Source organism: Doryrhamphus excisus, linkage group LG11, assembly GCF_037039965.1.
Source record: "Doryrhamphus excisus strain RoL-2023G ecotype Guam linkage group LG11, RoL_Dexc_Guam_v1.1, whole genome shotgun sequence".
NCBI classification, from domain to species: Eukaryota; Metazoa; Chordata; class Actinopteri; order Syngnathiformes; family Syngnathidae; genus Doryrhamphus; species Doryrhamphus excisus.
Window position 1 is genome coordinate 7,702,140 of NC_136367.1, and position 16,117 is coordinate 7,718,256.

General features: G+C 39.0%; 1 protein-coding gene across 4 annotated transcripts in view; it reads left to right on the forward strand.

Moving 5' to 3' along the window:
- The window catches only part of luzp2 (leucine zipper protein 2), a 180,921-nt gene that overhangs the window by 157,456 nt on the left and 7,348 nt on the right, over positions 1-16,117 (forward strand). For 2 of the 4 annotated variants that reach the window (XM_058075719.2, XM_058075711.2), the window contains 2 exons: positions 12,908-13,012; positions 15,688-15,753. The exons of 1 other annotated variant lie outside the window; for it this stretch is intronic. In XM_058075719.2, the coding sequence (XP_057931702.2) occupies positions 12,908-13,012; positions 15,688-15,753 (171 nt within the window). The remainder of the gene's footprint in view (positions 1-12,907; positions 13,013-15,687; positions 15,754-16,117) is intronic. One more of the 4 variants, XM_058075728.2, reaches the window with a different exon arrangement.

Genomic DNA, 16,117 nt, shown 5'->3' on the forward strand with positions numbered 1-16,117 from the left:
GCTGGCATAAAATATTCCACCCCTCTCAATACGCTGCATCTTGTATGCACCTTGAAATCTTAAATTTGTTTCATAAAATACACGGACAGTGGGCACGATCGTGCATCAGTCACTGATGATGTTTTTTTCCATCTGTTTGTTTGCTGGTGATATAAAGTCAATCGGAAAACTGCTTGTAATACTGAATGCGGTGCTTGCACGGTGGAATTCGGTGCGTTATAATGCATGCTTCCACCTCACAGGAAGCACCAAACCCATTTGTGGCAGTTTAAATTTATGAGAAACAATGCATTTATTCCTTGTTATGCTAAAGAGTGTCCATATTAAACATATGGACTGACACTCATTCTGTGTATCTATTGAAGAAATAAAAGAAATAAATTTCTAAGCACACTTGACTGAAAAGTAAATTCTGATTCTAAAAATTGTTTGTTCAAGTGCTCGCTGACACTGCTCTGACGCTCATATAATCAGCCTTGAAGCGCTCATGGATGCCATATTGTGGCCTCTCCCACATTCACAAAGCTCCACTCACTGGTGAAAGATTCATTAGTGTGAGGATGCAAAGATCAGCAGGATTGAAGAAGGAGTTGCTTCATATTTAGCAGTCCTAGGGAGACAGCCATGGCTCGTGGTTCAATAGCATGCAATTTTCATCAAAGTAATGGAAAATGATGTTGTAGATGCTTGGAACGCTGTGCTTGAAGAAAAAATCAGTTGTTTGATTGCTTCACTCTCAGCAGTCTACTTTTATGATCGTCCCTTTGTTTGTATAAATCAATACAAATTTGTGCAGGGAAGAGAGGATGAAATACAGCATATAAGAATGTATTCAAAACAAAGTAAATTATTTGCAGTGTTTTCTGAATTAAATACACAGAAGGGTCGCAGAGTGTCTAGTGGTTATCCTGTTGGGCACAGGCAGGAGATCTGGGTTCGTATGTTTGTATGGGAATCTCCATGTGGCTTAGGGCTGTCTTCGAGTCAGAGTCAAATCTGTTCGATTTTGTCCATAGTCGACTTAATAGTCATATATATATACTATATTAGGGTGCATCAAATTTGAATGGGAAATTTTAATTTCATAATATCAATTTGGCTGGCATTCCATTTTTTTTCTAATGAACATAAAAATGCCTTTTGCAAAGTTTTGAGGAAATCCATTGAGATTTAGGGGTGCCACATCACACATAAACTTTTGTAAAATTTTGGAAAATGTGCAATTTCTAGTCTAATAGCCAAAAAGTTGACCTGGTAATGTTGAGTACAATGAACTTCTATACAACATCATTTTTTATAGGGTTATTAAAATAAATATATTTGACATATATATATATATATATATATATATATATATATTTTTTTTTTTAAGAACATGTTAATGTCACCGACAAAATGATCCCTGCAAACAAACAGATCTCATTTTACACAGAAAGAAGTTGACATAGATGCACAGTCCGCTGTTCTATCAGCCTACAGTGTGGCGAGCTCAATGGTATTTTCCGGCACTCTGCTGTTTAGTCTCGAAAAAAATTATGACGTTGCAGTCCAAAAATCTCCCACTGTGGATGATGTGGAAACCATTCATTAGTGGGGAAAATGCTCAGTGAGGAGAGTCTGAGCTCCTCCCCCTCCGCACCTTCCTCGCCTTTGTTCTCAACTCTGCTGGTGAGCCCGGCTGGGTGGGGGTGTGTAGAGTACAGTACTCAGGGACACGTTGAAGATTGGTGATAAAAATGTTGGGGCTGTGGAATCCAATATCCAAAAGCTCTTGTGCAGACCAGACCTGATAACTACAAAACTGCAAATCTGGGAAGACACTGGGCTTTGCCGCCATCTTGCTTGGGTATAGGTCTTCTGTTAAAAGGATGTCATTTTCAATTCTGTAACACAAAAGATGCTGACTTTATATCAAATAATAGCCTATTTATAACATAAACACTGACATTCTATATGAAATGTATGCTCAGTACACACCATTTGTCAGAATGATACAATCTTAATCACATGACATTTTCATATGATTGATTCATTGATATGATTTCATATGATATGATATGACTGAACCCTAGTGTCGAGTTCTCCACGTGTCTGTTTTTTCCCCAGCTTTTCCCACATTACAAAAATATGCATATTAAGTATGCAGATTTATTATATATTTAGCATAATATTAGTTTTGTATAGTATTTAGAATATTTAGTATTCCAAATTATCCATAGGTATGGATATGAGTGTGAATAGTTGTTTGCCTATATGCATGTGCCCTGTGGTTGGCTGGCAACCAGTCCAGGGTTTTCCCTGCCTCTTGCCTGAAATTAGCTTGGATAAGTGTCAGCATACACCCACAACATTAATAAGGACGAGTGCCAGAGAAAATGAATGAATGAAAGAATAAACATTTTAAGCTTTCTTTACTCCTGGACAAAAGAAGATTTTATATGCTTTCCTTTTCCCATTGAGCCGCCACTTGTACACTTGATTTTGATGGTTACTGTCAAAAGTTGAGAAGCATCATATATTTAAAGGTGACACTTTGTGACATGCAAGTAAAGGCTGTTCAACTCTGAGCATTTATTTTTTTTTGGTTTGTTTGTTTTTTTTTTTAACGACAGACAATTAGTTGTTACGGCGACTTTAAAATTGTTTGTGTTCATCTTCAAAATCGTCCTGCCTTTTGCTCCCAAGAGACATTTTTAGTCCACTTAAGGAAACTGCTGTATCACAGCCCTGAGCAGTTGGCTTCAACAAGCAGTTCCATTTAGATCAGTGTTTCTTAATGCTGTGTGTACATCTTCAGCCTCGACTTTGGACATGCACAGTCGCTTCAAAATATGTCCACATTGATTTTCCTTCTAGAAGCAAGTCTACTCCCACATTTGGCTTCAAAAATAATTACATATTTGGTCCAGTTAGGTTAGTAAGATTATTTTTTTTTACAACTTAGAAATAAGGCTATTGGCTCCTTCCAACAGAGAACAAATATTTATAACTGTATTATATTTTTTATATTCTCGAAATGATGTATTAAAACAAATATTTAATGACATTTTACATATTTACAGTATAATCTAAATCATCTGTATCACTGACTTTTCATGAATTCAGTGAGTTTAAAGTCCCATCCACTATACACTTTAAGCCATATCCAATGTTTATTTCTTTACAACAACCAGTGTTATAAATCTACAACATTTTTATCACACATAACTATCCTTGTCTTTGGGGAGCTTGAAAAATGACAAATCGGGTCTTTTGGACCATCTATTGGAGCAATTAATGTCTGAGCAGTGTGCTGGATTCAGCCCCCTAAAATGGCAGCCAAACCCACCCAGGGCAGAACACAGAAGTGGGTGCCGAGTGGGCTCTTCTATCGTATGCTCTCCTTGGTCGTGACACCTTTTCACGGACCTCTGCAACCTGTCAGCACAGGTGTTCTTTATCATTGCTGATTACTAATCTGCCCGTGTCAGCACAGGTGTTCCTCATTACTGTTCATTCCCAGCTTCAGGCATACAGTAAGCCCTCCTTTCGTGTGCTTCGTTGGCTCACTAAGTGACTTTCCATCATGTAGGAGTCCTTATTTATAAATGGAATATTTTGTAGTTAGAGACGACCTGTTTACAACCTTATAAATATGTTTTTTAACATTATTCGAGACTTTGAGACATTAGTTAACACACCATTTACACACCACCATTTGTCACGTTCCGGCTTGAAAGCTTTACGGTTCGATCCCAGGATGCAGAGATGGGTTAGCAATACCAATAGCAGGTAAAAATGTATTTATTTGGAGATGCAGCAGAACAACGCACTAGCATGTCCAAAAGAAAACAACAATGACCCAACAACAAAAGGAGCGTGCACCTGAACTAAATAGGCATAACAGAAAATGGGAAACAGGTGCGGGAGACAATGGAACACAATGGAAAACCGAACAGAGCAACACAGGAAGTGACTACAAAATAAGGGCATGAACCAGGAACTAAGGAAAAGAGGAAAAGTAAGAGGGGGAGAAGCCCAATCGTGACGCCATTGTCACATTTACAATTGTATTACCCAATACAGTAGACATAATAGGAGTAAATAAGCCATTTAAGACATCAAATAGACTTGTGCTTGTGTGTGTTGCTATAAAAATCACTTCCCTGTAAACATGAAGCGGCGACGATACACCCTCTAGATTCTCAAGTGTGTTGCAAATTTGTTCTCATTTCTTGCCTCGCCTTGTTATTGACCCAGCCTCCTTTTGGACGATGTTTTTGTCCTGTTTATTTTTGGCACCTTAGCTTATTTGGACTGACTTACCAACCTTTGCTGCAGTTTTAAGACTTACCCAAGATTCTTCCAACTCTGTCTTGGATCCACCATAAATCCTGACTCTCTCTCACACAAGTTGTTCACACATCTGTGTTAGTGAGCGTTCATAATTCAGTCATCTCGGAGGTGTTGCACATGAGATGACAGCAAGATTATTACACAGCTGAGTGTTAGGTTGGCCACAGTAAAAGGCCATTTCAAATGTGCAGTGAAGCTGTGACCACCATTTGCCTCACATACCGTAAACGCCGATCTGGAGAATCCCAAACATGCTCAATGGTTGACATGTCATAGCTGGCCCTGCAAGAAGAGGGATGTGTTCAGCTTCCAGGAATTGTGTATAGAACCTTGCCACATTATCATAATGTTAACATGAGGTGATGGTCAGTGTTCCGGCTAAGCTGCCCAATCGTACACTGCTCCCGAATTTTTCAAAAGTCGACCCTATTGACGTTTTTGATGATTTTGACTGAACTGATTTTGCAAGGAACACAGCATATTGTGTTCTTGGGATATATAGACATTGTATATACCAAAAGAAAGATTAGACTCTCATCTTTCATCAGAAAAATACGTTTGTTGAAACAGTTTTCAATTCTTTAGTATTCAGAAAAAATGGCTGTTTTACATGAAATGTTTTTAACTAATGTTGTCACTTCCTGGTTGCTGCGGAGTATCTATTTCAATGGGAAAACATGCAGTGCTCTTATAAAATGCACTTCTGCCAACTTGTGGCTGTTTTTTTTTTTGCTTAAAGCGGCACCAAACCTCCTCTCTTCTATTGTAGAGTTGCATCATCAACTCATAGTGCCTTTCTATGAATACAGTGATCGCGCGGTCAGGTTGAAAAAAATGTATAAACACGTCTTTGGTAGCAAAACTGCACTTATTTGGGAATTTTGCCGATCATCTACAATCCTTATGTGAGACATTCCCACTCGTCTTTTCTGCACGTTGTAAAGAGAGACAGCATGTGGGAGCAAAGAATGCACAAAATGGGACACACCTATTTTGACTATCTAGCCCTAACCCTCCAAAAATGCAAACAATGTTCTATTTACAAGACAGCAGCTGAAAGGAACTATTGGCCATATATTAGCATGTAAATGGTAAGAATGACATGATGTCTGTAGTATAAGACATAGTTATGGTTTATACAGTATGTATACGTAGCAATAATAAATATAATATTGGTCATATGTAAGCATGTATGTATTTTTCCGAGAGCCTATCTTCTAGACCAGGGGTGTCAAACATACGGCCCGCGGGCCGGAACCGGCCCCCAAAGAGGTTCGATCAGGCCCGCAGGATAATTTGAAAGTGGAAAAAATGCATAAAAGACATGGAATTAATATTTTTAATTCGCTGCAATTCATGGATTATCCGCTAAGGGGCGCACTCTTTCCATCAGAGTAGAAGACAAGCCGCATCACTGAGACAGACTGAAAACAGCAGACGGTATCAATGCGCCATCTACTGCTTGTTACGACGTTGTTAATACCTTGGTCTCTACCTCTCCGCTACACCCTCATTAGCCAAAATGTCGTTATCCAAATGGAGAAAAGTAGATAAGGAGTGTAGAATTTTCAAAGAAAAATGGACCACGTCCTATTTATTTACAGAGATGCACGGAAAACCTTTGTGCTTGGTGTGTTTGCAACAAGTTTTGGTATTGAAGGAATATAAGGACTACGAGACTCACCACAGCGAAAAATATGACGGCTTGCAAGGACAACTGAGAAGAGATAAGATTAACGAATTGCTGGCGGGTCTGAGGAAACAGCAGTCAACTTTCATCAAGAGCCGAGAAGTCAGTGAAGCAGCGGTAAAAGCCAGCTACCTAACTACCTAAGACAGAATTTTCAGTTTTTCGCTCACCTTTCACAGTTAAAGCTTCTGATCTGCCGGTCGAAATTCAGCTAGAGATAATTGATTTTCAGTGTGATGCAGATTTGAAGGGCAAATTTGCCTCTGTAGGTCTGGACAGATTTTATCAGTATCTACCACCAGGGTACCCCAAATTAACAGCCCTGGCTGCTAAAATTTTGTGCATGTTTGGGACAACCTACCTTTGTGAACAAATTTTCTCAGTGATGAATATCAATAAAACAAAAATGCGTTCAAGGCTCACAAACAAGCACTTAAATGACATTCTGAAAGTGACAGCTAGTCAGGCGTGACACCTGGTGTTGATGCACTTGTACAGGCCAAAAGATGCCAAGTTTCAGGAACAAATACAAGTCCAGACTAGACTAACACCTTTAAAATGCTGCCAAAAGTTGTGTGATGGAATTCTACTGTTCATACAACTCCATAAATTTTCAGTATATATTGTATGTGTATGTATGTTTCATGTATGAAGTTTACAGATTTACAGGACAGGCGAACACTTTCTTCATTACACATTTAAAATCACTCTCCTTAGTTTGTAAGGTGTACGCAGGGATTACATTTAGATTTTATATGCGTATGTGTAAGTGGTTTAAAAATCCCTTTCTTTAAAAGTCTCATTTAATCTTAAAGTGCATTACTATATTTTTCAGTACCAATTAAAGTTTTGTGCCTTTGTACAATCAGTGGGATCAGTTGCAATGCATATTTGTGAATGATAAAAGTAAATTGCACATTTGTCTAAGGAAATATGAGGTGTTTCATGAAATGTTTTGTAAAAGGATAGTTCATTAAATTTCAATATTTTCCTAATGTTCTTGTGCTTCTTTACACCAAAACAAAGGAAAGACATGATGTTTTGGTTATTTATAGCAGAGTATGGTATAATTTTAATGGTCCAGCCCACTTGACATCTCCCTAGGCCGTATGTGGCCCACGATGCGAAATGAGTTTGACACCCCTGTTCTAGACCGTGTATATTCTAATATAGTTATACAGAGTCCAAGTCTCGTTTACTTTTGTCTACTTAAACGTTAACATCGCTGTGAGCTTTACGAGCGGAATACATCACACTCCGAGGACTGACAAGGATACAATACACTTACCCATGAGGAAGCAGACCAAATGGATGATGACAGGATGGACTCACAAGAGAAATCAGGATGTTCTATCACAAGAAGCAAGCCGGTTGTAGAGGTTCAAAGAGGACCCCTGGAGATATCAAAGACTCCCAAGGGGAATGAGAGGCTTGGAGTCTAAGGACAGACATGTCTCCCTTTTCAGGACGGCTGCCCGAAACTGATCTTTTTGACACAAAAAAATCAAATAAAGTAAAATAAATCTAATAATCGAAGACGGTAATCTGAAACTGACAGATGCTTTTTTTGACAAAAAACAATTCTGGCATATTTGTGGAGTTGGTCACGCCACTACCGACCACTGTTCAGAACAATGTGAAGGACACCACTCTGTACTGACATGGAAACTAGAAAAAGCACATGAATAGACAACCAAATTATCTGTAAAGTATTAGCCCACATTCTAGGGGAGTCTTTCTCAATTCTTCATTGGTTGTATACGTTTCTGGCTCCTCATTTGTCCAAAAGTAATCGGCCGTTGTGGCTCTCACAAAGTTTGCCATGATTAGTAGTAACAAAGAGACGAGATTGTGAAAAGGAGGTGAAGAAGTGTGTGCAGGCAGGATGGAACGGGTGGAGAAAAGTGTCAGGTGTGATGTTTGATAGACGAGTTTCAGCTAAAATGAAAGGAAAGGTATACAAAACTGGTGAAACCAGCCTTGTTGTTTGGTTTAGAGACAGTGCCACTGAGGAAAAGACAGGAAGCTGAACTGGAGGTAGCAGAGATGAAGGCTGAGGTTCTCATTGGGAGTGACCAGGATGGATAGGATGAGGAACGAGTACATCAGAGGGACATTACATGTTAGAGGCCTTGGAGGTAAAGTCAGTTATAGGCCAGACTGAGATGGTTGGGTCATGTCCAGAGGAGAGATAGTGAATATATTGGTAGAAGGATGCTGCCAGGTAGGAGGCGTAGAGGAAGACCAAAGAGGAGGTTTATGGATGCAGTGAAGGAGGACATGAGGGTAGTTGGTGGGAGAGAGACAGATGCAGAAGATACGGTTGAATGGAGGAGATTGATTATTTATTATTTCACATCTAGAGGGTGCTAATAATGCTAAAAACTGTATATAGAAGATCAACAGGTTTTCAATGCTATTTAAGCTTCTATGCTATATTTTCCATGTATTAGTATTCAGTGATTCACTAATCACGATGGTGTCTGGAACCAGTTAACCAGCGATAAATTAGGGACGACTGTATAACTTAAGTTGGGACTGTGTCAGGAAGTGCTATATGGAATAGTCATTCCCCTTTTTATGGCTAAAGATGCTTTGAGAAGTCAAGTAAACATTCCAAAGTTTCAGATAATCAGGTTTGCACATTTGGAAGTGAGCCCCAAAAGGAATTTGGGATGGCTCAAAAAGCTCAGTTTGAAACGCCGCCGTACCTTTGTGATGTCACAGAGGGGCAGACTTCCTTATATATAAACACTATGTCCTCCCCCAACCGCTGCGCCGCTGTTTACTGGCTAACAATGCCTCGAGGGAATGGCACATTTGTTTACAATTCCTAAAGACGCCACCATTGGACACAAGTGGTTGGAGTTCCTGATCCCTTAGCTGCAAAATAAATGCATTTTTATGTTTTGTGAACATGGGACACTATGCAGCTGGACTAGCCAACAAACTTGCTAAAGTCTTACGCCTTTCTAACGTTACTTTGTTGTGTGGCGGAGTCAGAAGGGCAAGCAGTAAGTAACAGTATTTCAGTCCTAAGTGTGTTTATTTTGTGTAAGTCATGGAGCAAAAGCGCTTGTGCTGCTGTCGGGAGGTTTGTCTCAACACATGCAGCTTAGTTCCAGGTTCAAGAAACAATACAAGCAGTTGATGTTTGCTAAATACAAGGATGAAGAGTCTTGAACCAGTCATGATGTGCTATATATATCACTATATTGACACTTACTATGGTACCCATTATGGCATTGGATGCTCATATCACCTCCTACTTTGGTACCAGGTACATTATTTAAAAAAACAAAAAAACTTAAACTGTATTATGGAAAGCAGGAAGTGAACAAATGTAACAGTTACTGGTTGTAAACGTACCAGATGGAGGGGTAGGATTTAATAAGCTTTGCTTCTTCCTACTCCTTTTGGACATGTGGAACTGGGAACTGATTATGGGATGCACTCAATTGGAATCTGATGCATGTTCAAATGAAATAAAACCATTACCATTACCATTACCATAAGTTATTCTACTACTGTATAAACAACAACAAAAAAATATTTAAAGATAGGGACAGTGTACATTAATGAACATATACAGTATAAGATATGTCTTTAAATATGTCAGATTCTAACCAAAGACCAGTTTCCATCTGTTGTCCTTAGACAGGCTGATGTTAAACACCTTAAAACACAGTTAAAACTGTTCAAACACATTAAAAACTATCTACATAATAAAACACACAATAAAACTACTAACACACGGCAACCAACCCAACATATGACACTTAGAGAATACACATAACTGATTAAAATGATTGAAACAAAGTGCTGCAATGCATAATCCACATTCCACTTCACTAAATAAAATACACAGACTGTTGACGTAGGCAGTACTCTACATGAATAAACAACCATGACCTTGTAACCATTAATGTTTTAGTTGGAATTAAATGTTTAACCAAATGTATTATATTTAAACCAATGTTGCACTGTAGTGCAGAATAATTATGCAAAACAGGCAAAGGAATTGATTTGACTGTCACGCTTGAATGGCTGCCTTATGGATATGATACTTTTTTCCTTTCGGCTTCCCCGTCAGGGGTCAATACATGTTTTAACTTACATAATTTTGTAGCTCAGTTTCAACAGAATTCCCTTCCTGGTTTTCTGGGCTATAAAGGCAGTGAGCAGAAACCAAATCTGGGCCAGCTGCGTGAAAGGCAGCATGTGTACCACAACACTGCTAATTAGAAGTGGGACCCAGAATGAGTCACAATAGAGAATGAGCAGAATGAGTAGCAATACGATAACGCTGCGATATGTTGACAGCAATAATTATGACCACAATGGATCAAAGTATGTGAAGAAGGACAAAGTTGTGGAAACAGTCTTCTTGCACCTTCAGCATTCATTTACTGTTTGTATTTGTCAGATGAATCGCTGATCAGAAACACATCTCTCATAAATACATAGCACACGTAATTGTTCATAGAAGAGTGGAAAATTCAAAGTATATCATGAATTTGGTTGACTTCCAAGTTGTTCTCATTCCAAAACCATTTGAACACCATCATACGCATATGAAGATACACTAAACTATACAAAAATACAAATTAATACAAATAAAATAGTTTAAACTTGTTCTTAAAAGATGCCTGACAGACACAAAAAGGAGAAGGAATAGGAAGGCATTTCGAGTGTGATACTGTTTTATAGGTGTTACTGGAATTAATAAGTACAGTAATAATGCCTTGTTCATCAGAACCAGCCGTGAAGAATACATTTCCATAAACTAGGATTCCTTGGAAATCAAATATTTTTTCATAGAAAACCTGTTTACGACCTTCTACATCTGTTTTTTTTTTTACTTTATTTATTGACAAAAAAAAGACTCATGCTCTTGTGAGTTGCAATATAGTCTTCCAGATGTGTGGACAGGATTACGGCCAGAGAAGTAGACCATTTTATGATTATCATTATTATTATGTACACTACCGCTCGAAAGTTTGGGATCACTTTTTTTTTTGGCCTGTCTGAGATTTTTCTTGGCAGTCCTGCCATGAAGTCCAGCATCCTGAAGTGGCCGCTTCACTGTTGATCTGTTGATACTGACACTGGTGTTTGACGGCTACTATTTAGTGCAGCTGCCAGGTGACGACCTCTGAGGCGTCTTTGTCTTAAATTACACACTCTCAGATATTTGTCTTCTTGCACAGTTGTGCATCGGGGCCTCCCACTCCTTTTTCTGTCCTTGTTAGACCCAGTTTGTGCTGCTCTCTGAAGTGAGTAGTTAACAGCATGGTAAGAGATTTTTAAGATTAAAAAAAATGATTATAAAATGATCATTATAAAATGATGAACTTGGATTAGCAGCCATACCAGGAGATTGATGCAGAGGACTGACAGTTGTTGATAGTAGGCCTCTTTGCAAAAATGTAGATCGTCTACTTAGTATTAATTGTTTGTGAAATGGAAAAAACTGTTTGTGAAATGCATGAAAATGTGCTTTTCTTTAGAAAACAAAGACATTTGCAAGTGATCCCAAACTTTTGAGCGGTAGTGTATATTAGTGTGCCTGCTGTGAGATAATTCAATCCTGCTATCAAAGCCTGTTGTTTTGTCCATGACACCTAGTGCCCAGGGTGGAATACTACAATACTACAACGGCATAGAATGACTTACTGTATATTCTTTGTATTTTGGGTCATTTAGCTATTTTTATGCTTCGGGCCAAATATGCATTTAAAAAACAATAATAATTGGCCTTAGTGGCCACACGGGGGTCCAGCGGTTAGCGCACTGGCCATGCAGCTAGGAGACCCAAGTTGGATTCCACCTTCAGTGGAGTTTGCATGTTCTCCTTCCGTGCATGTGTGGGTTTTCTCCGGGTACTCCGGTTTCCTCCCCCATTCCAAAAACATGCTAGGTTAATTGGCCACTCCAAATTGTCCATAGGTATGAATGTGAGTGTGAATGGTTGTTTGTCTATATGTGCCCTGTGATTGGCTGGCCACCAGTCCAGGGTGTACCCCACCTCTCACGCAAAAGACAGCTGGGATAGGCTCCAGCATTTTTTTAAATGTGATAGAGTGAGGGCGTGTTTGAACCGGAAAGTACCACCAAAATATTGGTGGTATTTGGCAGTGTTTTTCGAAAATGTGACAATGGCCTCCTATGGAGTTTCGCCAGAAGACACAGCAGCTTTAGAAAAGTAAAGAAACACATTTTTTTCCCACACCTGCTGAGCAATCTTCTGTTACGTCTAAGGCATAATAAATAGTTTTGTAGTACCTATCGAGACCGGGTAGACAGAATCAAGACTGTGAAAAAAATCTAAAAAACTGTGCTCCAGAAAATAATTTTTTGGAAACTCACTGGTATTTCTCATAGTATGTGTATGGGATGTGTGTGAAATTGTCTGTTAGCAGTGCATGTTTACATAACCCTGCTCACTGTTTGATCAAATTAATGTGTGGTGCCTTATTAACTTCACGTTCCAGAGTGTGCTTTTAATGTTACCTGTCCAAGACTGTTTACTATCATGAAGCTCTTTAACCAGCTTCATGATATGGTTCACCTTCCAGGTAGATGGATTACTGTTGTATTACTATGTTGCTCACTAATACCCATCTGTATACAGTAGGGAAGAACAAAAATGTTAGCAAATTTCATAAATATTGTATGTTTATCATACATAAACAGGACCAATTAAATGTGTTCTTCTGTATTGCACCTACAAAAACCAAAGGAACATTGTATGTTATTGGCATAGAAATGTATATTATATGAATATTTATTTTCAGCATCAGCAACCCCAGAGTCACTGTTTGCAAAAAACAAACCGTTTATGAATGTTATTTTAATATTTATTTTTTTCCCCCCAAACAGGATATCTCTAAAGTTCAGAGAATCATCCCCACCAGTAAACCCCCCATGAATATGGGAGTAATGAGGAGAGAAAGTGGTGGAGTTAAAGAGTGCCAGATGGAGGAGGTGAGCCTTAACAGTAATTAAAGTACGATGCGACCCAAGAGTCTGAATCTACCAGCAGCCGTTCAAATCCCTCAATAGGATGCAAAGAATACACTCTTTGTTTTAATTTCATTCTTTTTTCACTTTCTAAAAACTTAGGACGACAAAAGGTTCCAATGAAGAAACAGGATATATTCCATGATGTATGGGAATTAAATCGTCAATATCTTATAATGAAATCAATTAGGGATGCTCCGATCGATCGACCACCGTCAGTATCGTCCGAAGTACCGTATCGATATCGGCCGATACTTTAAATCGCCTGTCCCCTCCTCTGTGGGTGGGACTTCCTGTCTTTTTGAGCATGTTATAAGTTTTGCACGGTGCAAAACATGCTTCAAAAATGCCTCACTGGGGTGGCACTTTTAGATTAGTGCCTAATACTCGGCAGGATGTGGTGAGTTTGATGCTCGCAATGTGATCCTCCGTCAGGCAGCGGTCCAAACCCTCTGTATTTGCAACTGTGGTCAGAATTTGGGGATGATTACTGCCTCATTTGGGAGCATGCAGGCGCTGTGTTGCACTTTTAGTGCAGGAGGAACTTTCATTGTGTGCTGGGCTGCGTCGGACTCCGGATGATGATTGACGAGTGAGCATTTGCACCGCACTTGAAATGGGCATTGTCAAATTGGTATCACATCACCTCTCCGGGCAGAAAAGAGGGTGCCTTTTGAAGGCAGCAGATGCAGCCGGAGGGACCAGCAGAGTTGGATAAACCAGCTTGTCATGTAGGTTTTTAATTAATAATGCGAGAAGAATAGAAATAAATGCATTAAGTAATACTATATGTGAGTTGTGGATACCAGCATTTTGTTCATGTTCTGGTAAAAAAAGCATATTGGCTTTGTTTGGCTTGAAATAAAAAAAAATAACCATGCTGACCCCTAATATAGTACATTTAAACATTTACATGTATTTATGTGATTGGTGTTCACTCATGCATTATCGGGATCGGTATTGGCAACATAAAATCCTGATCGGAACATTCCTAAAATATATGAATTAAATCGCTGGCAATTAGGACCACAAGACATCCTTGCGAAATTTCCTCTCTGGTAGACTCCAGCTCTATCTGACCTTGAATGGGTTGAAGGCAGAGCTGCATTAAGAATATAATTTGGAAAAAGTACATTGACGGCAAAAAAAGCAACTCTTTATTCTAAAGTGCACTCTCCAGGTTTCCATATACGTAATTCTGCAGTGGGGCTTCATTTGACAAATTTCCGTATAGCAGAGTGCCATGCTGTCAGTTTGAAAGCGGATACTTTGAGTGGGAAGCAAGAGTCAATCCCTGACCTCCACAATCCAGAGTTTTGGTGACTGTATTTGCTGGCTCGCTGTCACTGGCAAGCCTCTCTAGGATCCAGGCAACTGTGACATTCCAGCTGTCAGAGAGCCGCTGAATGAACCTCTCCAAACTTGTCAAAACCAAGAGGATTTGAAGAATCCAGAGGAGGCGAAACGAGACCATAAGGACTTTTGACAAGTGGCTATCAAGAAGTATTACAGATAAAAATTGATAGACACTGGAGTCAGGGGAGAATGGAGGGATGTCACCCAGAGAGGAAATTACCATTTGTGGAAAGTGTCTCATAGAGATCGTTGGGTAATGAAAGTGTGCCAATAGCAATGTTCAATGGTGTCCCACAATTGATTATGTAATTTTGGCAAGGTTGTAAAACTCCTTCAGCGAGCGAGAGAAACAGATAAGACAAGACACAGGCCAATTTGAGAAAAAGACTTATTTTGTGTTTGCTTGTGAAGGCTGCCATATCTTCCGCGGTGCTCCCACAGGCTGGGGGAGTTGCGGAAGAAGGAGAGACAGTATATATGAGTTTGTATAACTTGCTGTCTCTGCTTCACTTTGAAAATGAAATGTGAACAAATGGTTTTCAGTAACCCAATGGATGTGTCAGGACTGGAATATATATCTTACACAAAGTGCATTAGGGTTTTAGATTGTCTCACAATGTTCCAAAGCGTTATAAAGCTGGCAGCAAACACGTCACAGACACGTCCCCCCCAAAAATTTACAACTCAGAAAACATTTGAGAGAGGCGTTAATAATTGATTTCACACATTTAGCGTATAACGTTTTCTTCTAGCCACTGTGATTTGTGGTCTGGAAGAAATTCAGCACAATTGGACTATGTTGGCTTGGAAATAAAGTTTTCAGATAAAGTGCTTGTGTCAGGCTTGCATGTTTATTTTTTTTGCGTAGGAAATTGAAATTAAAATCACTGATGAGTGAATAGTTGCTTTCGCACCCTCTCTCTGTATTATTGCTTGCAGGGGGTATAAAATCAGTGCTTGCATTGATGCGCCATGGCAGACAACCTGAATAATGTGTTCCTTTTAATTGCAAGTTATAAGTCATGTTTGTCAATGCATGAAATTAAATTCATTAGACATGTTACTGTCAAATACAGTTTAGATATATGAGATCAGGTGGGAAAAGTTTCAGGTGTAAGACAGTGTTGTACTATTTGACAAATTGTCTGAAAAAAAATCTGAGATAGATGAAGTGTCAGTGACTTGGAACATGTTTTGATATATTACATATTTCCGTTTTTCTCAATAAAAATGACCTGAGAGATTTGTTACAAGGTTGAACATTTTTCTTTCTCATTCAATAGACAGGAGGAGATTGTTTCCAGAATCAGACAGAGGAATTAGTGAAAAAACTACCACAACCACATCAGGTGAGATAATGCACCAATACACAAAAGTTCAGTTCAGTTCATCAGATTTCTTGTTTTTTACAAAAATCGTGGCAAAAGTACATATGGAGTACATATTTGTACTATTTCCATATACAGTGGAACCTCAGTTTGTTTACATTAATCTACTCAAAAAAGGTCAGACAAAAGATGAAATGTGTAAATGTGAACCCGTATACTGTGTATATGCAGTAAAAGCTCACTATATGAAAAATACTAAACAGTCCTTGATGAAATGCCCGTGCCATCTCACAAAAAAACAAAAGCTCCCATTCATTCAGTCTTGAGTTTTTGTGCTGTGAATTTCGAGAGAAAATGACCATGGGTCCTAAAAAAAGTGAAGGCA